The sequence below is a fragment of the Palaemon carinicauda genome, chromosome 29 (genome assembly GCF_036898095.1).
Source record: "Palaemon carinicauda isolate YSFRI2023 chromosome 29, ASM3689809v2, whole genome shotgun sequence".
NCBI lineage: Eukaryota > Metazoa > Arthropoda > Malacostraca > Decapoda > Palaemonidae > Palaemon > Palaemon carinicauda.
Genome location: NC_090753.1, coordinates 74596572 through 74619590, shown reverse-complemented (window position 1 = coordinate 74619590; position 23019 = coordinate 74596572). Strand labels below are relative to the sequence as shown.

Genomic DNA, 23019 nt, shown 5'->3' with positions numbered 1-23019 from the left:
TCTCGCGTATACCAGTTGAGGGGGTTCCTCCACCGATGCGATCCAGTGTGGGTTGCCAGCCGCATGTTGACGTTAAGCGACGCACGGAGGTGGTTGTTGATGTTCAGGATGTTCAACAACCATCAGAGGTGACTTGTTTTGACGCGGTGTGTCAACCTCCGCAACCCAGTGTGGTTTCCACTGCGCAACCCAGTCGGTCTAGACAGTCTCGGGTAGACGCTGTGCGTCCTCGCGCTCCCATGGTTGTTGACAGTTCACAGACTGTGCAGCAGTTCCATGACGTTGCGTCCGGCTCCGTCACGCATGCACCAGTGCGACCGGACTCAGCGAACCAGACATTACCCTCTCCGTTGCCGTTTCCTCATCAGTTTTCGGATGAGGAACTTTCTGATGATGATGTTGCTGCACATCAAGATGATCAACAATCAGAACTGGACGAGCCTAAGTCAACTCAACCATCTTTGGACTTTAGAAAAGTCTTGGCTATTTTCAAAGAGTTGTTTCCTGACCAGTTTGTTTCTGTGGCTCCTCGTTCTCCGCCGTCAGAGTTTGTTTTAGGCATGCCTTCTACCGCACCTGCCTTTACTAGACTCGTCCTCGCACGCTCGTCTAAGAGAGCTTTGCGGGTGATAGGAGACTGGTTAGAGTCCAAGAAGAGTTTAGGGAAGACAGCATTTGCCTTTCCCCCTGCTAAACTCTCTTCTAGATCGAGCGTCTGGTATGCCACGGGAGAAGTTCTCGGCTTGGGAGTTCCTGCCTCTGCCCAGGGCGACTTCTCAAGTCTTGTAGACTCTCCCCGTCGCCTTGCCATGAGACGCTCAAAATTTTGTTGGTCATCATCGGACCTGGACCACCTTATGAAAGGGATCTTTAGGGCTTTTGAAGTCTTTAACTTCTTAGACTGGTGCTTAGGAGCCCTAAGCAGGAAAATCTCTTCGACAGATAAAGAGACTTCTTTGCTCATTATGTCCTGCATGGACAAGGCCGTCCGTGATGGGTCCAATGAGCTTGCTGCCTCATTTGCGTCCGGAGTCCTGAAGAAGCGAGAGTCTCTCTGCTCGTTCCTGTCTGCTGGAGTTACACCATGCCAGAGATCTGAGCTTCTCTTTGCTCCCCTTTCCAAGTGCCTATTTCCAGAAGTCTTGATAAAGGAAATTGCTGCTTCGTTAGTGCAGAAGGACACTCACGATCTAGTTGCGTCCTCAGCTCGCAAAGCTCCCCCTTTGCCTACATTGTCTGCTAGACTGAGGATTGACACTCCAGCGTCTCGCTTTATTCCGCCCTTTCGTGGCAGAGCCTCCAGCAGAGGAGGTGCTCGTGCCGAAGGGAAGCGAGGGAAGAGGAAAGGATCCAAGTCCTCTAAGGGCAGAGTCTGACTGCCCACAACTTCAGACAGCAGTGGGAGCCAGACTCAAGAACTTCTGGCAAGCCTGGGAGAGGAGAGGCGCAGATTCACAATCTGTGAAGTTGCTCAGAGAGGGGTACAAAATCCCTTTTGTACGCAAACCCCCTCTAGCAACGTCTCCCATCGATTTCTCTCCCAGGTACAGAGAGGAAGAAAAGAGACAAGCCCTGAAACTGGAAGTGTCTCTTTTGCTAGAGAAGGGAGCGGTGGTCAAAGTCTCGGATCTTCAATCACCGGGATTCTACAACCGCCTCTTCCTGGTTTCAAAGAAGACAGGAGGGTGGAGACCGGTGCTAGACGTCAGTGCTCTGAATGTCTTTGTCACAAAGACGAAGTTCTCCATGGAGACCACAAAGTCAGTCTTAGCAGCGGTCAGAAGGGAAGACTGGATGGTCTCCCTAGACCTAAGGGACGCCTACTTCCACGTCCCCATTCACTCAGACTCCCAACCTTTTCTGAGATTCGTTTTCGAAAATGTGGTCTACCAGTTTCGGGCCCTGTGCTTTGGCCTAAGCACAGCTCCTCTCGTGTTTACGAGGCTGATGAGGAATGTAGCCAAATTCCTCCACTTATCGGACATCCGAGCCTCCCTTTATTTGGACGACTGGCTTCTCAGAGCCTCTTCCAGTCGTCGCTGTCTGAAGGATCTCAAGTGGACTCTAGATCTGACCAAGGAATTGGGACTCCTAGTCAATTTGGAAAAGTCGCAACTGGTCCCATCCCAAACTATTGTGTATTTAGGGATGGAGATTCACAGTCTAGCTTTTCGGGCTTTTCCGTCGGCCCCCAGAATAAGTCAAGCCCTGTTATTCATCCAGAACATGCTGAAGAATGAACGCTGCTCAGTCAGGCTGTGGATGAGTCTGGTAGGGACGCTATCATCCCTGGAACAATTTGTGTCACTAGGAAGACTACACCTCCGTCCGCTTCAATACCATCTAGCTTTTCACTGGAAAAAGGACAAGACGCTAGAAGCAGTCTCGATCCCGATTTCCGAAAAGATGAAGTCTTGTCTGACTTGGTGGAAGGACAATATCAACCTAAGAGAGGGTCTTCCCCTGGCTGTTCAGACTCCCAACCACGTTCTCTTCTCGGACGTGGGCTGGGGCGCGACACTAGACGGTCGGGAATGCTCAGGACTGTGGAACTCGAGTCAGAGGAGCATGCATATCAACTGCAAGGAGCTGTTGGCAGTACATCTGGCCTTGAAAAGCTTCAAGTCTCTCCTTCGAGGCAAAGTGGTGGAAGTAAACTCAGACAACACCACGGCCTTGGCGTACATCTCCAAACAAGGAGGGACCCACTCACTGACGTTGTACGAGATCGCAAGGGACCTGCTCATCTGGTCAAAAGGTCAAGACATCTCCCTAGTAACGAGGTTCATCCAAGGCAACTTGAATGTCATAGCAGATTGTCTCAGTCGGAAAGGGCAAGTAATTCCAACAGAATGGACCCTCCACAAGGATGTGTGCAAGAGACTTTGGGCCACTTGGGGCCAACCAACCATAGATCTCTTTGCAACCTCGCTGACCAAGAGGCTTCCAATCTATTGCTCCCCAGTCCCGGACCCAGCAGCAATACATATAGATGCCTTTCTCCTAGATTGGTCACATCTGGAACTCTACGCATTCCCACCGTTCAAGATTGTCAACAAGGTACTGCAGAAGTTCGCCTCTCACGAAGGGACAAGGTTGACGCTAGTTGCTCCCCTCTGGCCCGCGAGAGAATGGTTCACCGAGGTACTTCGATGGCTAGTAGACGTTCCCAGAAGTCTTCCTCTAAGGGTGGACCTTCTACGTCAGCCTCACGTAAAGAAGGTACACCAAAGCCTCCTCGCTCTTCGTCTGACTGCCTTCAGACTATCGAAAGACTCTCGAGAGCTAGAGGCTTTTCGAAGGAGGCAGCCAGTGCGATTGCTAGAGCAAGGAGAGCGTCCGCCATTAGAGTCTACCAATCGAAGTGGGAAGTCTTCCGAGACTGGTGCAAGTCAGTTTCTGTATCCTCGACCAGTACCTCTGTAGCTCAAATAGCTGATTTTCTCTTATACCTGAGAAAAGGACGATCCCTTTCAGCTCCCACTATCAAGGGCTACAGAAGCATGTTGGCATCGGTCTTCCGGCATAGAGGCTTAGATCTTTCCAACAATAAAGATCTTCAAGACCTCCTTAAGTCTTTTGAGACCACCAAGGAGCGTCGTTTGGCTACCCCTGGTTGGAATTTAGACGAAGTACTAAGATTCCTCATGTCAGACAGGTTTGAGCCGCTACAATCAGCCTCCCTGAAAGATCTCACTCTAAAGACTCTTTTCCTGGTATGCTTAGCCTCAGCTAAAAGAGTCAGTGAGATTCATGCCTTCAGCAAGAACATCGGATTTTCGTCAGAAAAAGCCACCTGTTCGCTACAACTTGGTTTTCTAGCCAAAAATGAGCTGCCTTCTCGGCCTTGGCCTAAATCTTTCGATATTCCCAGCTTATCGGAGATTGTAGGCAATGAACTAGAAAGAGTCTTATGCCCTGTGAGAGCTCTTAAGTTCTATTTAAAGCGTACCAAACCTTTACGAGGCCAATCTGAAGCTTTATGGTGTTCAGTTAAGAAACCATCTTTGCCTATGTCAAAGAATGCTTTATCATACTTTATCAGACTGTTAATACGAGAAGCTCATTCACATCTGAGTGAGGAAGACCGAGCTTTGCTTAAGGTGAAGACGCACGAAGTTAGAGCTGTTGCAACTTCCGTGGCCTTTAAGCAAAATAGATCTCTGCGAAGCATAATGGACGCAACCTATTGGAGAAGCAAGTCAGTGTTCGCGTCTTTTTATCTAAAGGATGTCCAGTCTCTTTACGAGGACTGCTACACACTGGGACCATTCGTAGCAGCGAGTGCAGTAGTGGGTGAGGGCTCAACCACTACAATTCCCTAATTCCATATCCTTTTAATCTTTCTCTTGAAATGTTTTTAATGTTGTTTTTATGGGTTGTCCGGAAGGCTAAGAAGCCTTTCGCATCCTGGTTGATTTGGCGGGTGGTCAAAGTCATTTCTTGAGAGCGCCTAGATTAGGGGTTTGATGAGGTCCTGTTGTATGGGTTGCAGCCCTTGATACTTCAGCTCCTAGGGGTCTGTCAGCATCCTAAGAGGATCGCGAGGCTCCGTAAGGAAGACGTACTTATAAGGCAGAGTAATCGTTCAAGTCGACTTCCTTACCAGGTACCTATTTATTTTGTTTTTGTTATTTTGATAACTTCTAAAATGAAATAAAAACTCTTAGCTCATAAAATGTAAACATATATTACTGGTCTCTACCCACCATCCTGGGTGTGAATCAGCTATATATTCACCGGCTAAGTTAAATATTTAAAAATGATATTTTAATTATAAAATAAATTTTTGAATATACTTACCCGGTGAATATATAAATTAAATGACCCTCCCTTCCTCCCCAATAGAGACGCAGTGGGACGAGGAGAAAATTGAGTCTTTGTTTACATAGAGCTTGGTATCTGGCCGACAGATGGCGCTGTTGGGCACACCCGCAACCTGTATAGCGATCGCTGGCGAGTTTTTTCTGTACAGTTTGTCTGTCGAGCAACAGAGTTGCAGCTATATATTCACCGGGTAAGTATATTCAAAAATTTATTTTATAATTAAAATATTTTAATCAAAACCTGAAAATTGGTATCTTTGGGGAAGATAATTAAATTTTTATTTGTATATTGGGAGAGTGGAGGAAAAGACCTAATGATACTTAAAATACTAAATAGGTACAGCAAAGCTGTGCAGGAGACTTAAATAAACAGATGAGGAAGAAAGGAAGAGGGACAGAGATGTTTTGATTGCCCCAAAACATAATGAAGAATAACACAACAGACATTGGAGTGTATTCATACTTTGTCCTCTTATACTCGATCTTTGCCATGAACTTTTAAAATATTCATCAAGCTTTTCTGATGATCTTATTCCCTTGTAACTCACGAGTCTCAAAACGTGACTTACCAATGCCGTTTAAATCATGAAATATAATCCACATGATCTCAATTTAATCTGCAATTATGATGTCAATAAATAAACGTTAACATACATTATTTAGATATTGAAGATTACCTTAAAGGAAGTGGCAACAGCACCAGCTAATACTAGAGGCGCCAGAATAATAGCGGCCACGGCTCTTGGAAGACAGTCACTAATATCTTTGAGTGCCACAATCAGGGCATGAATACATATGGTCGCTGTTGTTACTCCTCCACACCAAAGACCTGAAAGGAGAAAATTCTTTCATCATTCTCATTCATTAAAGAATTAGCGACATAATGAGAGAATTACAGAGTTAGAATATAAAGAGAAATGATAATTATGATTTCCAAATGACAAGTGAATAAGTACTTTCCCCATATGGTAAACATCACATGAGCTTCAATCTTTCATTGTCTTTTAATACTTTAGTTTTTAAATTGACTCCTAATGTCACGTTACAATCTAAATTACACCTGAAAACTCCACAACTTTGAGTACTGTAGTTTAATCTTAGAACACAGTCTACAAGCAATATTAATATTCAGTGAACTCTAATCTCATGAAATATTATGGATCTAAATAAGAATAAATAACTCAATAAGAATTGTATTAAATAAAAAGACATTCACATTATTCTATAGACAGCAGAATCCCACCAATCCTATTAGAATAAAAATCTTCAGAGCATGAGAGTTTAAACTGACCTAAGTATACAATTGTGGATACTATTTGCTGAAGCCACTTGTAAGGCAGTACAAAAATTGCGATCAAATGTGAAGCAGTAATTACGGCTGTACCGACAGTCACACCGACATCTTCTGGAACCACTGTTATTACCAGGTCAGAGGTATTGCCTGTTGAATTGAATTCCGATCTGAAAGAAAGATTAATGTTAATCGACAGTTAAAATGTGGTCAGAAAATAATAATAATAATTATAATAACATGATTGTTAATAGATGGATGACTATAATTAACCTGGTAACCACTATAGTGGAGGTTGAGATGTAGAGTTTTCCTCTAGTCTCCATCCAATACTTATGGTGAATCCAATACTTATGGTGCTAACAAATGATTGACAAAGATAGTTTCAAGTTTTATTGAAAACAACCTTGTATGTTAACAGACATTAGAAGTTTCAAGTTTGATTGAAAACAACCTTGTATGTTAACAGACAGTAGAAAGGCCAAGCATGATCTGTATTAAACTTGAAAGACGTAATTGAACTCCGAGGCCAGTGATTCATTGCTCTAATCACATTTTATCAACAAAGCCCTCAAGTCACAAAATATGTAAGAATGCACATACTGAATTAAATTGTATACTAGTCATTCCTAGTTCAAATAGCTTTTATGCTAAGATGAATTAAGTAAAATATCCCAAAGGAGGGTGAAATCTAGAAGGTTAAATATGCAAAATGCAATAGTTCATATTCAACAAGAGTTCTTTAATATATCTTGTTCCTTTAAAATATGATAAAATATTAGTGAAAAAAAATTATTATTATCATTATCACTTGCTAAGCTACAACCCTAGTTGGATAAGCAGAATGCTATAAGCCCAGGGGCTCCAACAGGGAAAATAGCCCAGTGAGGAAAAGAAACAAGGAAAAATGTCAACAAATAAAACATTGTGATTTCAACTAGCGCTCTACTCACATTACGGTAGAAAGAGCCTCATTAACTCTGAGGCCTCGGTCGTCCGCCAACAATGTGAGCTGGAGTATGATCACAGCAGACACCAAGGCTGTTATCACAGCTAGTAACACAATCAAACCCCACAAATGCCTAGAAAAGAGAATATAGAAATATATTTCATTCTTTAACCCTTTTACCCTCAGGCTATTTGGAAATTTCCAACCCTTAACCCCCAGGGGTTATTTTTTTCCCAGCACATTTTGCAGTATATTTTTTTATTAAATTGCTCTAACAGCCTTAATTTTTGTCATAGAGAGGTCAGGTTGGTCTCATTCTCTTGGAAAATGCCTGAAGTTTCTCAAAAAATTATCAAAAATATGAAAAAAAAAATTTTATAGCATTTTTTTTGCAAGGACGTACCGGTACATCCATGGGGGTAAAGGGATGGCTTTTGTGAAACGTACCAGTACGTCCTTTGGGGGTAAAAGGGTTAAATAGTACAGAAGGTCCTCAACTTAAAAACATTCAGAGATACAAACACATCCAATTGAAAATAACAAAGATAATAAATACTGTGATAAAACCGTATTATATCATTTAATACAGTAAACAAAGCAATGTTTATAATATTCTGATTATTTCATATGAAACCCGACTATTTGCTGACTTTAGTAGCTGGAAATCATAGGCATGGAATTCAGGTTAGGCCTACCATGGGCTAAAATGTAACAAAATTGGACTTAAAAACAGCTTCTTGAGAACTATTAATTTTGTAAATTGAGGACCTTCTTTAACCCTTTTACCCCCAAAGGACGTACTGGTACGTTTCACAAAACTCATCCCTTTACCCCCATGGACGTACCGATATATCCTTGCAAAAAACTGCTATTTAAAATTTTTCTTGCATATTTTGGATAATTTTTTGAGAAACTTCAGGCATTCTTCAAGAGAATGAGACCAACCTGACCTCTCTATGACAAAAATTAAGGCTGTTAGAGCAATTTAAAAAAAATATACTGCAAAATGTGCTTGAAAAAAATTAACCCCTGGGGGTTAATGGTTGGAAATTTCCAAAGAGCCTGGGGGTAAAAGGGTTAACAATCTAATTTCATTAAGGATAAATTGCACAACATAAAAATATCATTATATATGAAAGAAAATCATTGGCTAAAATTTGATTGATAATTTTTGCACATATGATTAATATAAATAATAATGGTAAATAGGACCAATAAAACCAATACTCCACCTTCTTAACGTAAATCTGAATGCTCCTCTGGATGAAAAATTCATGAGGAGTCCGATACCCAGCCCTAGAGACAAGAAGACATGAGCCAATGCTGCACACCAGACCTGTTGAGCGGACAAACATTCAAAATTAAGGATAACTCATGTTCCGGATACGAACAGGACATTTACACCTCTAGCTAAGAAATGACAAATTAAGTTCCAAATGGTTTTTAAGAGAAAAAAAACAAACAAGATTGGTGAGAAATTTATAGCTATGATACAATATATTCATCTGGATACTTCGTACACATTAGTAACAATAGAATACAACATATACACATACACACACACACACACACACACACACACACATGTATATATATATATATATATATATATATATATATATATATATATATATATATATATATATATATATATATATATATACATACATATACCAAAGGCACTTCCCCCAATTTTGGGGGTTAGCCAACAACAACAAATGAAACAAAACAAAAAAGGGGACCTCTACTCTCTACGTTCCTCCAGCCTAACCAGGGACTCAGCCGAGTTCAGCTGGTACTGCTAGGGTGCCACGGCCCAACCTCCCACATTTCCACCACAGATGAAGCTTCATACTGCTGAGTCCCCTACTGCTGCTACCTCCGCGGTCATCTAAGGCACCGGAGGAAGCAGCAGGGCCTACCGGAACTGCGTCACAATCGCTCGCCATTCATTCCTATTTCTAGCACGCTCTCTTGCCTCTCTCACATCTATCCTCCTATCACCCAGAGCTTTCTTCACACCATCCATCCACCCAAACCTTGGCCTTCCTCTTGTACTTCTCCCATCAACTCTTGCATTCATCACCTTCTTTAGCAGACAGCCATTTTCCATTCTCTCAACATGGCCAAACCACCTCAACACATTCATATCCACTCTAGCCGCTAACTCATTTCTTACACCCGTTCTCACCCTCACCACTTCGTTCCTAACCCTATCTACTCGAGATATACCAGCCATACTCCTCAGACACTTCATCTCAAACACATTTAATTTCTGTCTCTCCATCACTTTCATTCCCCACATATATATGTATATATATATATATATATATATATATATATATATATATATATATATATATATATATATATATATATATATATATATATATATGTACTGTATGTATATGCATTACGTACTTTATGTATACAGACTTTGTCTACTATTAGAACGTTGTATGTTTGTGTGTATGTACTTCATGTATACACATTATGTACTTCATGTATACAGACTTTTAGTCTACCATTAGAACTTTGTACAGTATACATTGAAGACCTGTTTCTCATGAAGACATTTACCTTAACAGCTCACCTTCACAATTCATTCACATTTATTTGTAAATACTTACAGACATATATGAGAGACTCAAAACGGTTTCTGATATATTTTTGATTGTCATTTTCGTTTAAATAGATATCATTGTAAAGATTATAATTGATAAATGTAATTATTTATCTGTATAATTTAAACAAAGATAAATTGTATCTCATTGCAATGTTTCATTGCAAGAAGAAGATCACAACAACAACAGTTAATTCCTCTTCGTTGCAAGATGCTGAAGATAACCGACACTCTTCCTGAGCCATTAAATGAGAAGATAAGGATATAGTCATTGTATCCTACATTCTCAAATCAAGAGGATTTAAAATTTGAATTCTTTAACAGATTCTATAGGATACTTCAAAGGAAAGATAAAGAAGGAAAATCTCACCCATGGCTGCAACAGAATATCGACTTGAGGAATGATAAAAGGCTGCGCAAGCTTCCACAATGCGTCAATGTCTCTTCTGAATATTTCAGTCAGTCCCATGGCTAACTGGAGACTGGAACCTGTCAAATGAAAGATATAGATTAAAATGACACGAAGGAACACCGATTTTACTCTACTTAGAATCATTGCTTTCACTGGCTTCAATACTGTACGATGAAAAAGATAAAGAATTGCGGTACTGGTACGTAAAATGACTATAGTAATTCACTCAAAAAATAATTCATGTGATCCCTTTTATGTAGAGAAAAACCTTGTGCATATTTTGCCAATACTGTACAGTATGGTATGTCATTCCTCTGACATACCATACTGTACAATATTGGCAAAATAAGAACTGTACAAGATTTTTTATGACATAAAAGGGATAACATGCGAAATCTAACCAAGGCCCTTTGCATCAATAGGCCTAGGAGGAGATGATGATGGTATGTCAAGCAGGATCTTTCTATAGTTGAACATATTTTGTCAATAAAGTACAGAAGGTAAAGCAGAACATCTCTATAGTTGAACACATTTTACCAATAAAGTACAGAAGGTAAAGCAGAATATCTCTATGGTTGAACATATTTTGCCAATACAGTACAGTAGTTCCAGGAAAATCTCAGAATAAAATTATTTGCTAATACAGTACAGTAACTTAAGAATGCCCAAAAGCAATGGATACCTAATACTCTTGTAATTAAGTCGCTTTGTGGCAGTCTTACACCACGAAACTAAGAAGTTTAGTACAATACTATAGTCCATTTCTTTTAGCGAGTCATATTTGCACCGACTCGCAACGGTGCCCTTTTAGCTCGGAAAAGTTTCCTGGTCGCTGATTGGTTAGAATTATCTCGTCCAACCAATCAGCGATCAGGAAACTTTTCCCAGCTAAAATGGGAACCGCTGCGAGTCGGTGCAAATATGACTCGCTAAAAGAAATGGGCTATAGTCAAGTATCCTCAATTGAATAACAATATGAAAAAGTAGGTGCAAGTAAATGAGTCTAGCTGCTATGGGAATCACTTTGCTTGGTGAAGTCCTGTACTGATAGCTGCATATGACCAAACATGGTAAGGTGTGCTTCCCTCTAGCTCCATGGAGGTGTATCAGGGCAAGAAGGTTCAGATGCAGGCTGAGTGAGATTTAGTGACTTTACAGTCAATAAATTGTGGGTCAGGTGTCATCTTTGGCTTCCCGACATGCCAGAGCAGTGGTTATATAATATTTCCAATATTAGGTATGGATAAGGAATATGATCTACAGTAAAATACTTCCAACTCCACAAGTTTATTCTGCTTGAATGGGAACAAATGTAGAACAAATGTAGAAAAAACTGCCTCTCTTTTTCTAGATAAAACATATTCAAATAATTATTAAGACCGGCTGCTTTATATAAAAATTAAAATAAAAAACAATGCACAGACTTCACTGTCTAATGAATGGAAAATAAGTAGATTCATTGAGCTTACAGGGGTACTGTAAAATATAATAACTAAACACAAATGGCAACTGCTGCAAGAAGACTGTAGTGACAGGGTCAAGAATTAGGGGGCTAAAATAATCACAATACCTTTCATTGCTAAGGATACAATCATAAAAAAATTAGACAGTCTGACATTCATACATCAATTAAAAAGGCATTTGTATCATAAACTATAAACAACTGTTTGTAAATAGCATTAGTTTCATTTAAAAGTAACCTAATAAAACTCGCAAGTATGATTGTACGTAGGTGGAGGACAGTGGGTCCTCTAAATCCACATCTTTGCGTTGATGATCCCTTTGCCTATTTATAACTAATCTAAAAATCTAGGTGTGATTCTTGATTGCAAATTTACTTCTAAGAAACACATTTGGTCTGTTTCATCTTCAATTGCACAAAAAAATGGTTTACCGAAAGTCTTTCAAGATTCTTAGTGATCAGTGTACAGTTTATCTTTAAAAAATGTTTTAATTAATTCATTCTGCCATGTCTCAAGTATTATTTGCCTGTCAAGTCTTCAGCTGCTGACATCCATCTTAACCCTTTTACCCCCAAAGGACGTACTGGTACGTTTCACAAAACCCATCCCTTTACCCCCATGGACGTACCGGTACGTCCTTGCAAAAAAATGCTATAAAATATTTTTTTTCATATTTTTGATAATTTTTTGAAAAAATTCAGGCATTTTCCAAGAGAATGAGACCAACCTGACCTCTCTATGACAAAAATTAAGGCTGTTAGAGCAATTTAAAAAAAAAATATACTGCAAAATGTGCTGGGAAAAAATAACCCCCTGGGGGTTAAGGGTTGGAAATTTCCAAAGAGCCTGGGGGTAAAAGGGTTAATCTTAAGCATCTACCTTCTGTTAGTTATTTATGCATGTTACATAAGACTCTTCATAATTCAGATAATCGAGTGAACTCAGATCTTCCCAGGCTGTACCATTCTGTATGTAGCACTAAGTATGCGATTAATTCTAACAGTCATTCCTTCTCCATCATAAGACTCGATACTACACGGTATTCTAGAAGTTTCATTCCAGCTGTGACCAGATTGTGGAATGATCTTAATCAGGCAGTTGAATGAGTGGAACTTTTGAAGTTCAAACTTTTTGTAAATACAGTATTTTTATTTTAAACAGGTTGATGAAAGATTTGTTTTATAGTTTATATATGACTGATGTATTTTATTGTTGTTACTGACCTTAAAATATTTTACAATTTTTTCATTTAAAAGTTATATGTACCAGTAGTTAGTTTTGTATTCCCATATTTCCCTTCCTCACTGGGCTACTTTTCCTATTGGAGCCTTGGGGCTTGTAGTATTCTACTTTTCCAATGAGGGTTATAGCTTGGTTAGTGATAATTATTATCATAATAATAATAATAATAATCATAATAATAATACTAATACTAATAATAATAATAATAATGTTACATTTAATATAAGACCACGAAACTTTTTATTCGAAAACTTCTTTCATTGATAAGCAAAAGAAAACTACTTTTTACCATAAGTCACACGAGCCTTACTATAACCTATTCACAGAAGTTTGAGGACCAATGCGTACTTACCTAACACGGCGACTATGGTCATAACCCCGGTTATGCTCGCTAGGATGCGAGTGCCGCATATAGAGCTGGAATATTCAATGACATATTTTAGCACTTTATTTTATAAAAAGGCGAAAAGATGTAAACAAAATGATTATGAAATACTATATCAATATGTGTTTTCTCTTATACTAAGAATAGATTACCAGAATACTTGAGAATTTCAAACAAACCTGACTGGAAAGATAATACAGTATAAACAATAATGTACAGTAATGGGAAAGATACGCTTATTGTTGAAATGGACTTCGCAAGCAAAAATAAAAAAAGTGATGAGCAAGCAAATAAACGGTTTTTGACGTAGGAAAAATCTATTTTTGGGTGAGATAGCCATGTTGTCCTGATGGAAGTTCCCTTCGGCAGCTTCCTACTGTATAATATTTCTGAGTGATATTACAAGAGAATTACCGTCAGGTATCACAGGATTCTAACCCCCGGAACGACTATCCGAAGATATCGTGTATAATCAGGGACGTATCCTTAGATAACCATAGGTATCTGCACCCCCAATAGACTTTACCCTGTCTAGTCAAATTGGGGAAAGGATAAGTGAGGAGCCGTTACATCGGATAATTAATTTCAAGTAGGAGATTGACGATTGCTGGCAAAACATGAGTGCTTCCACCCACAAGCGTCATTGCTTCCCTCTTGCTAGACGTTGACTTCAACGATGCAGTTTATATCATGAAATTTATCCATCCCAGATTGGTAATGAAAGACATTTTTGGGCAGCAATTAGTTACAGTACCATGTATATGTCCATGCTATTTGTAAAGTACCATAGCTAGATAACTTTGATAGCATTTCATGGCATTATGGTACAAAGCCTTTACAAGAAATATGATTGCTATGACAGTGTCACTTATATGGTTTCAACTTGACTTATGCCACTTTCTCTATTCTATAAAATCCAATCAGAGTCACTGTATTAGCAGGCCTTAGGTGCAAGTTTTTTATAGTTATCTTAAATATATGCAAGTTCCTTTCATAATAACCTGAAATTGATATAAAAAATTCTTTTGAAAGGAAAAAGATCTTCAATGGCACTCATATTTTACTGCAACCTGCATTTATCTAAAAAAAAAAAACTGTACAGCAATGTTTTATTAAAATAAACAATAAAAAAATAAATAAATAAATATATTTACTGTACCAAAGGATTTAAACAGTAATTTCAGTACAGTATTTTAAATGCAGGACACTGATTCTGTGAATTGTGGTTGTGAGAGATGTATAAAAATAAAACCGCAACTTAGAATCAAACCAAAAAGGTCAGATACCACATATCTTTTTTTATTATCATGTTTTTTTCCCATTTTTGCATGGGATAAGCATGGTTGCCTTCTGCCTTCTTTTGAAGGACTTGCTTTGGCTTTGGGATACGCCGTAGTCCCGATCGGCTGCCCTGCCTAGCATCGCTTTAGACCCAAGGTAGCGTATGTCCCAGTGTTGTACCAGTCACCAACTTCCTTCCTCCAGCAGCGAGAGTCTTGATGTGGTTAGGTTGACAGTTTGAGGTGTCTGTTATGTTTTTAGAAGGTGCTGTAGCGGCTTTGTTTGTGTATGTATTTGTCTATAATACAGTAATGACTAATTAATACTTACATAAATGTTATTACAATCACAACAGCAGCTACACCTGCCGGTAGAGGCCAGGTGAACATCATGTCAAGGTCTACATCCCATGTCTGTGGCAAATTATATACACAAACTCTGAAAGATGGATATAAATATATAGTGAATCTTCCACCATGATAGGAATGAATATATGCGCAATGATTACATTTTTATGAACAATAGTTGAGGAATATGAGCAGCATTAAAGATATCCAAAACCAGAAGAAAGGGGGCAATGTATTTTTCAATGATGTAAAATATGTTATTTTCATTAGTAAAATAAATTTTTGAATATACTTACCCGATGATCATGTAGCTGTCAACTCCGTTGCCCGACAGAAATCTAAGGTCGGGATACGCCAGCGATCGCTATACAGGTGGGGGTGTACACAACAGCGCCATCTGTGAGTAGGTACTCAAGTACTTCTTGTCAACAAGAACTCAATTTTCTCCTCGGTCCACTGGTTCTCTATGGGGAGGAAGGGAGGGTTCTTAAATTCATGATCATCGGGTAAGTATATTCAAAAATTTATTTTACTAATGAAAATAACATTTTTCAATATTAATCTTACCCGATGATCATGTAGCTGATTCACACCCAGGGTGGTGGGTGGAGACCAGCATACATGTTAACAAAGAAGCTAAGTATCCCGTATTTCATTTTAGCAGTTATTCAAAATAACAAACATAAAATAAATAAGTACCTGGTAAGGAAGTCGACTTGAACTATTACTCTGCCTTTTTTAAGTACGTCTTCCTTACTGAGCCTAGCGGTCCTCTTAGGATGCTGAACGACTCCTAGGTGCTGAAGTATAAAGGGCTGCAACCCATACTAAAGGACCTCATCACAACCTCTAACCTAGGCGCTTCTCAAGAAAGAATTTGACCACCCGCCAAATCAACCAGGATGCGGAAGGCTTCTTAGCCTTCCGTACAACCCAAAAAACAACAATAAAAAGTATTCAAGAGAAAGATTAAAAAGGTTATGGGATTATGGGAATGTAGTGGCTGAGCCCTCACCTACTACTGCACTCGCTGCTACGAATGGTCCCAGGGTGTAGCAGTTCTCGTAAAGAGACTGGACATCTTTGAGATAGAATGATGCGAACACTGACTTGCTTCTCCAATAGGTTGCATCCATAACACTCTGCAGAGAACGGTTCTGTTTGAAGGCCACTGAAGTAGCGACAGCTCTAACTTCATGTGTCCTTACCTTCAGCAAAGCAAGGTCTTCCTTCAGATGAGAATGTGCCTCTCTAATCAGAAGCCTGATGTAGTAAGAAACTGCGTTCTTAGACATCGGTAGAGAAGGCTTCTTGATAGAACACCATAAAGCTTCTGATTGTCCTCGTAATGGCTTTGACCGTCTTAAATCGTACTTAAGAGCTCTTACTGGGCAAAGTACTCTCTCTAGTTCGTTCCCCACCAAGTTGGACAGGCTTGGGATCTCGAACGACTTAGGCCAAGGACGGGAAGGAAGCTCGTTTTTAGCCAAAAAACCGAGCTGCAAGGAACATGTAGCCGTTTCAGATGTAAAACCTATGTTCCTGCTGAAGGCGTGGATCTCACTGACTCTTTTAGCTGTTGCTAAGCAAACGAGGAAAAGAGTTTTTAATGTGAGGTCCTTAAAAGAGGCTGATTGGAGCGGTTCAAATCTTGATGACATTAGGAACCTTAAAACCACGTCTAGGTTCCAGCCTGGTGTGGATAACCGACGTTCCTTTGAGGTCTCAAAAGACCTAAGGAGGTCCTGTAGATCTTTGTTGGTGGAAAGATCCAAGCCTCTGTGGCGGAAGACCGCTGCCCACATACTCCTGTAACCCTTGATCGTAGGAGCTGATAGGGATCTTACATTCCTTAGATGTAACAGGAAGTCAGCAATCTGGGTTACAGTGGTACTGGTTGAGGAAACTGCATTGGCCTTGCACCAGCTTCGGAAGACTTCCCATTTAGACTGATAGACTCAGAGAGTGGATGTCCTCCTTGCTCTGGCAATCGCTCTGGCTGCCTCCTTCGAAAAGCCTCTAGCTCTTGAGAGTCTTTCGATAGTCTGAAGGCAGTCAGACGAAGAGCGTGGAGGTTTGGGTGTACCTTCTTTACGTGAGGTTGACGCAGAAGGTCCACTCTTAGAGGAAGAGTCCTGGGAACGTCCACTAGCCATTGCAGTACCTCGGTGAACCATTCTCTCGCGGGCCAGAGGGGAGCAACCAACGTCAACCGTGTCCCTTCGTGAGATGCGAACTTCTGAAGTACCCTGTTGACAATCTTGAACGGCGGGAACGCATACAGGTCGAGATGGGACCAATCCAGCAGAAAGGCATCCACGTGAACTGCTGCAGGGTCTGGAATCGGAGAACAATACATCGGGAGCCTCTTGGTCATCGAGGTAGCGAATAGATCTATGGTGGGCTGCCCCCACAGGGCCCATAGTCTGCTGCAAACATTCTTGTGAAGGGTCCACTCTGTGGGGATGACCTGACCCTTCCGGCTGAGGCGATCTGCCATGACATTCATACCGCCCTGAATGAACCTCGTTACCAGCGAAAGCTTTCGATCTTTTGACCAAATGAGGAGGTCCCTTGCGATCTCGAACAACTTCCTCGAATGAGTCCCTCCTTGCTTGGAGATGTAAGCCAAGGCTGTGGTGTTGTCGGAGTTCACCTCCACCACCTTGTTTAGCTGGAGGGACTTGAAGTTTATCAAGGCCAGATGAACTGCCAACAACTCCTTGCAATTGATGTGAAGTGTCCTTTGCTCCTGATTCCATGTGCCCGAGCATTCCTGTCCGTCCAGTGTCGCACCCCAGCCCGTGTCCGATGCGTCCGAGAAGAGACGGTGGTCGGGGGTCTGAACAGCCAATGGTAGACCTTCCTTGAGAAGAATGCTATTCTTCCACCACGTTAGAGTAGACCTCATCTCTTCGGAAACAGGCACTGAGACCGCCTCTAGCGTCATGTCCTTTCTCCAGTGAGCAGCTAGATGATACTGAAGGGGGCGGAGGTGGAGTCTCCCTAACTCGATGAACTGGGCCAGCGATGAAAGTGTCCCTGTTAGACTCATCCACTGCCTGACTGAACATCGGTTCCTTCTCAGCATGCTCTGGATGCATTGGAGGGCTTGATTGATCCTTGGGGCCGACGGAAAAGCCCGAAAAGCTCGACTCTGAATCTCCATACCTAGATAGACAATGGTCTGGGATGGGACGAGCTGGGACTTCTCTATATTGACCAGGAGGCCCAATTCCTTGGTCAGATCCATAGTCCATCTGAGATTCTCCAGACAGCGACGACTTGTTGGAGCTCTTAAAAGCCAGTCGTCCAAATAGAGGGAGGCTCTGATGTCTGCCAAGTGAAGGAATTTCGCAATATTCCTCATCAGTCTGGTAAACACAAGAGGTGCCGTGCTTAGGCCAAAGCACAGGGCTTGGAACTGGTACACAACCTTTCCAAAGACGAACCTTAGGAAAGGTTGGGAGTCTGGATGGATGGGGACGTGAAAGTACGCGTCTTTCAGGTCTAACGAGACCATCCAGTCCTCCTGCCTGACCGCTGCTAGGACCGACTTCGTCGTCTCCATCGTGAACGTCTGCTTGGTGACAAAAGCATTGAGAGCACTGACGTCCAGCACCGGTCTCCAACCTCCTGTCTTCTTCTCTACCAGGAAGAGACGGTTGTAGAAGCCCGGGGATTGATGATCCCGGACTATGACTACCGCTTCCTTTTGTAGCAAGAGCGACACCTCTTGTTGCAACGCTAGCCTCTTGTCCTTCTCCTTGTAGTTGGGAGAGAGGTTGATGGGAGATGTAGCCAGAGGGGGACTGCAGCAGAACGGAATTCTGTATCCCTCTCTTAGCCACTTCACAGACTGAGCGTCTGCACCTCTGCTCTCCCAAGCTTGCCAGAAGGTCTTGAGTCTGGCTCCCACTGCTGTCTGGAGAGGAAGGCAGTCAGAACTTGCCTTTTGCGGACTTGGAACCCTTCTTGGACTTGCCACGGTGACTGTCGGCACGGGTACCTCCTCTGCTGGAGGTTCTGCCACGAAAGGGCGGGATGAACCTAGTTGCAGGAGTGTCTACTGCTGCAGGGCGGAAGGGTCTAGGCACGGAAGGTAAGGTTTTAGCCTTACGTGCGGAAGATGCCATAAGATCATGGGTATCCTTCTGGATAAGCGAGGCAGCCATCCCCTTGATCAGCTCCTCCGGAAACAGACACTTGGAGAGAGGAGCAAACAACAACTCTGACTTCTGGCAAGGAGTGATACCAGCCGATAAGAAGGAGCAAAGATGTTCTCTCTTCTTAAGCACTCCCGACACGTACGAAGCCGCAAGTTCACCAGACCCATCCCGAATGGCTTTGTCCATGCTAGACATGATCAGCATGGCAGAGTCCTTATCCGAAGGGGAAGTCTTCCTGCTTAAGGCTCCCAAACACCAATCGAGGAAGTTGAAGATCTCGAAGTCACGAAAGACTCCCTTCAACAGATGATCCATGTCAGAAAAGGACCAGCAGATCTTCGATCGTCTCATAGCCAACCTGCGGGGAGAGTCAACCAGACTTGAGAAGTCGCCCTGGGCAGAGGCAGGAACTCCCAAGCCGGGTTCCTCTCCCGTGGCATACCAGACGCTCGACTTGGAAGCAAGCTTGGTAGGCGGAAAGATGAAAGCAGTCTTTCCCAGTTGCTTCTTGGAATGCAACCACTCTCCCATAACCCTCAAAGCTCTCTTAGAAGATCGTGCGAGAACAAGCTTGGTGAAGGCAGGAGCAGCAGACTGCATGCCCAGAGCAAACTCGGAGGGAGGAGAGCGAGGGGTTGCAGACACAAACTGCTCTGGATACAAGTCCCTGAACAAGGCAAGGACTTTACGAAAGTCTAAGGAGGGAGGCGTAGACTTGGGCCCTTCAAAGTCGGAGTGCGGTTCATCCAAATGTGCAGCTTCGTCATCTGATACTCCATCATCCGAAAGCTGAGTAGGAAGTGGCAAAGGCAGAGCAGAAAGCTGAACGGCTGAATCCGGCAGTACGGGTGCATGCGTAGCTGCTGCGGATCCAACATCATGCCGCTGCTGGTCAGTCTGCGAGCTGGCAACAACAAAAGCAGAGTGCTGGTGCGTGGGAGGGGTTGCGGTGGGTTGCGGAGCATGCTGTATGGTATGCGGAGCATGCTGTATGGTATGCGGAGCATGCTGTATGGTATGCGGAGCATGCCGCATGGGTTGCGGAGCATGCCGCATAGAGTCAGAACCCGGCAGCTCTACAGCACCTTCCCACTGCTGATGCGGTAGCTCACGCATGTCAACGGATGGTGCGACAAGAACATGCGTCTGGCAGAGTGGACTGCGCATCGGTGGTGGAGCTCTCACAGGTGGAGTGTGGGAGCAGGCAGCCGCAGTATCTGCTGAGCGCACAACCTCGGCGGGTTGTAGGTTAACAGGTGCAGTGTCAACCTTCTCAGCATGATACTCCTGCATGAATGCAGCAAGCTGAGACTGCATAGTCTGCAGCATGGACCACTTAGGGTCTACCGTGGTTGGAGCAGCAACAGACGGAGCAGTAGCCTGTTGTGGAACCACTCTACCTCTCTTGGGAGGTGTGCAGTCATCGGAAGACTGCGGCGAGTCCGAACTGACCCAGTGGCTACACCTGGGCCGTTGGACTCGCTCGGAAGGGACCTTACGTTTGAGCGGTCGTGAAACCTTGGTCCATCGTTTCCTCCTGGAAACTTCTTCCACAGACGAGGAATGTAAGGGCTCATTCGTCTGTTTGTGGATGGGACGATCTTTGACAGATACGTCCGCAACCACTGAGGATACATCCGTGCGCTGATCAAGGCCTGCCGAACCCTTTGGTCCTTCGACATTGCTTCTCCCCTGGGCTTGGGAGCTTGCAAGAGGTCCCGGACTGGGAGGACGACTGGCACGCACAGATGTACCCTCATGCGCAACACTGACACTGACACTTTTCACATCACTAGCACTGATAACACTTCCCACTGCACTTTTCGCTTTCAGCTCTTTGACATCTGCCAAAAGCTGATTACGGTCATTAGCCAATGACTCCACTCTGTCACCGAGAGCCTGAATGGCACGCATCATATCCGACATGGATGGCTGAGCACTAGTAGCAGGTTCGGGAGTCACCACTACAGGGGAAGGAAAAGGTTGAGGGGCATGGGGAGAGGAAAAATCCACAGAGCGAGAAGAACTCCTCCTGATTCTCTCCTTCTCTAACCTACGTGCATTTTTAAGGAATTCGTTAAAATCGAATTCCGAAAGCCCAGCGCATTCCCCACATCGATCTTCCAATTGACAGGATTTACCCCTACAATTGGAACAAACGGTGTGAGGATCTATAGAGGCCTTCGGAAGACGCCTAGCACAAGCCCTAACGCTACACTGCCTGTACTTAGGGACTTGAGACTGGTCAGACATCTTGAATTGTAGAAGTAGTCAAGGGGGAATTCCAAAATCTAGCAAAGTTCGTTAACAATTAATCCAAATTAATTCCAAAAGCTTGCTAAGCTAATGATAAAGCTTCCTGAATAGCGAAGGCTAAACTCTAGAGTGAATACATCACCAATTCGTGAACAACAACTCCAGAATCAACAGCGTATCCAATTAGGTCTTGCCGGCGGCACGACAGAGGAAAAATTGAGTTCTTGTTGACAAGAAGTACTTGAGTACCTACTCACAGATGGCGCTGTTGTGTACACCCCAACCTGTATAGCGATCGCTGGCGTATCCCGACCTTAGATTTCTGTCGGGCAACGGAGTTGACAGCTACATGATCATCGGGTAAGATTAATATTGAAAAATAAATGCAGCACTGGTAATATGGAATCAAGGGAGTACCACATGCCTGGCATTTCTTTGTAACGATAATCAACACAATATTTACGCCATATCTCCTCTCTAATACACCACTGACTGACACCAATTCAATTATGAAAAGGTTATTACAGTAGAATTTGTACATAAAAGCTAACTCACACAAATTCTTACTGTAAGTGCTGCTTCTCAAAATGTCCCCTTAATACCAAAGAGAATTTTGTTAAAATGCTATTTTGACAATAGGCCATATCTAACCTTTGAGTAACATCTGATAGTTTACTTTGTATATGGGTATGGTATAAATAAAAATGAAGGGTATTAACTTCTTATGACTGTCACAAACAAATACAGTTGGACACCTCTGTAAATGATAATCCATAAGAATCAATATATGAACAGTAGCCACTTTGCTTTAGAAATTTAAAAATCTTTCTCAGAAACTAACAATTGGTTCCCTTAAGAAACTGTCAAATTCTATCCATAGGAAACCAAGAAATCTTTTCCTTGGAAAATTGATAAATTATTCCCTTAGGAAACTGACAAACTTTTCCCCCAACAAATGAAAAAATTTCAAGTTTTGTCACTGTACTTCTCATTTCTTACAATCATCCCTCCTTACCTGAAATAGTCGACAGCCCAATCTCCATTGTTTGTCAAGTTGCTCTTTATGCTTTCGCTACACTGATCAGAGATCACGTCCTGTATATAAACACACAAGTAAGCCACATAAAAAGAAATAAACTTTAAGCTTAAATACACTTATATATCATTATTACGGCCCATCAATGCCTCCTACGTCTTAGTGCATAGAAAGTCTTTAAAAATATTTCACAAACAAAACTCTTTCAAAGTTTCTAAAATTTTTTATACAATTCTGTATAATTTCAAACAACAAAAATATTTTGCAAACAAAATAACCTGAAGTTTCAGCAAAATTTCATACTTCTATATCATTGTAAAATTTATATAATATAATCTAAAACAAAAAATTATTTTACAAAAAAGATAATTTGAAGTTTCTGCAATTCTACATCTTTGTAAAAGTTATGCAAAATAATTTCAAACCAACCTTAAGGATTTCAGGCTCAATTCCAATGAGTATATAATGAACCAGTGGTGCTAGATATCCTATAACAACCACAATCCAATAAAAACACACTACGACGCACGACCAACCAACACCTGCGTGAAAAAGGGGAATTATTATCAGTGCACAAAAGAAACACGGACATAAATTGATTACTAGATTATCTGAAAAACAGAAAACATTGAAGTGTTAAATGATGAATGAGATTTGATTAATGACAGAACTAGCAAATTAAGCAGGGGTAGACACATTATACACATTTACAAAATGGCTTTGGGGATGCAAATAACTT

At 41.9% G+C, this 23019-nt stretch overlaps 1 protein-coding gene across 1 annotated transcript in view; it reads right to left on the bottom strand.

The window, feature by feature from the left end:
- Nucleotides 1-23019, bottom strand: part of LOC137622244 (sodium-dependent noradrenaline transporter-like) — a 59533-nt gene that overhangs the window by 32032 nt on the left and 4482 nt on the right. Inside the window, exons 3-11 of the mRNA XM_068352749.1 lie at nt 22710-22822; nt 22260-22339; nt 14803-14910; nt 13159-13223; nt 10060-10178; nt 8299-8402; nt 7071-7199; nt 6118-6287; nt 5504-5655 (exon numbers count right to left, since the gene is read on the bottom strand). Of these exons, the coding sequence (XP_068208850.1) occupies nt 5504-5655; nt 6118-6287; nt 7071-7199; nt 8299-8402; nt 10060-10178; nt 13159-13223; nt 14803-14910; nt 22260-22339; nt 22710-22822 (1040 nt within the window). The remainder of the gene's footprint in view (nt 1-5503; nt 5656-6117; nt 6288-7070; nt 7200-8298; nt 8403-10059; nt 10179-13158; nt 13224-14802; nt 14911-22259; nt 22340-22709; nt 22823-23019) is intronic.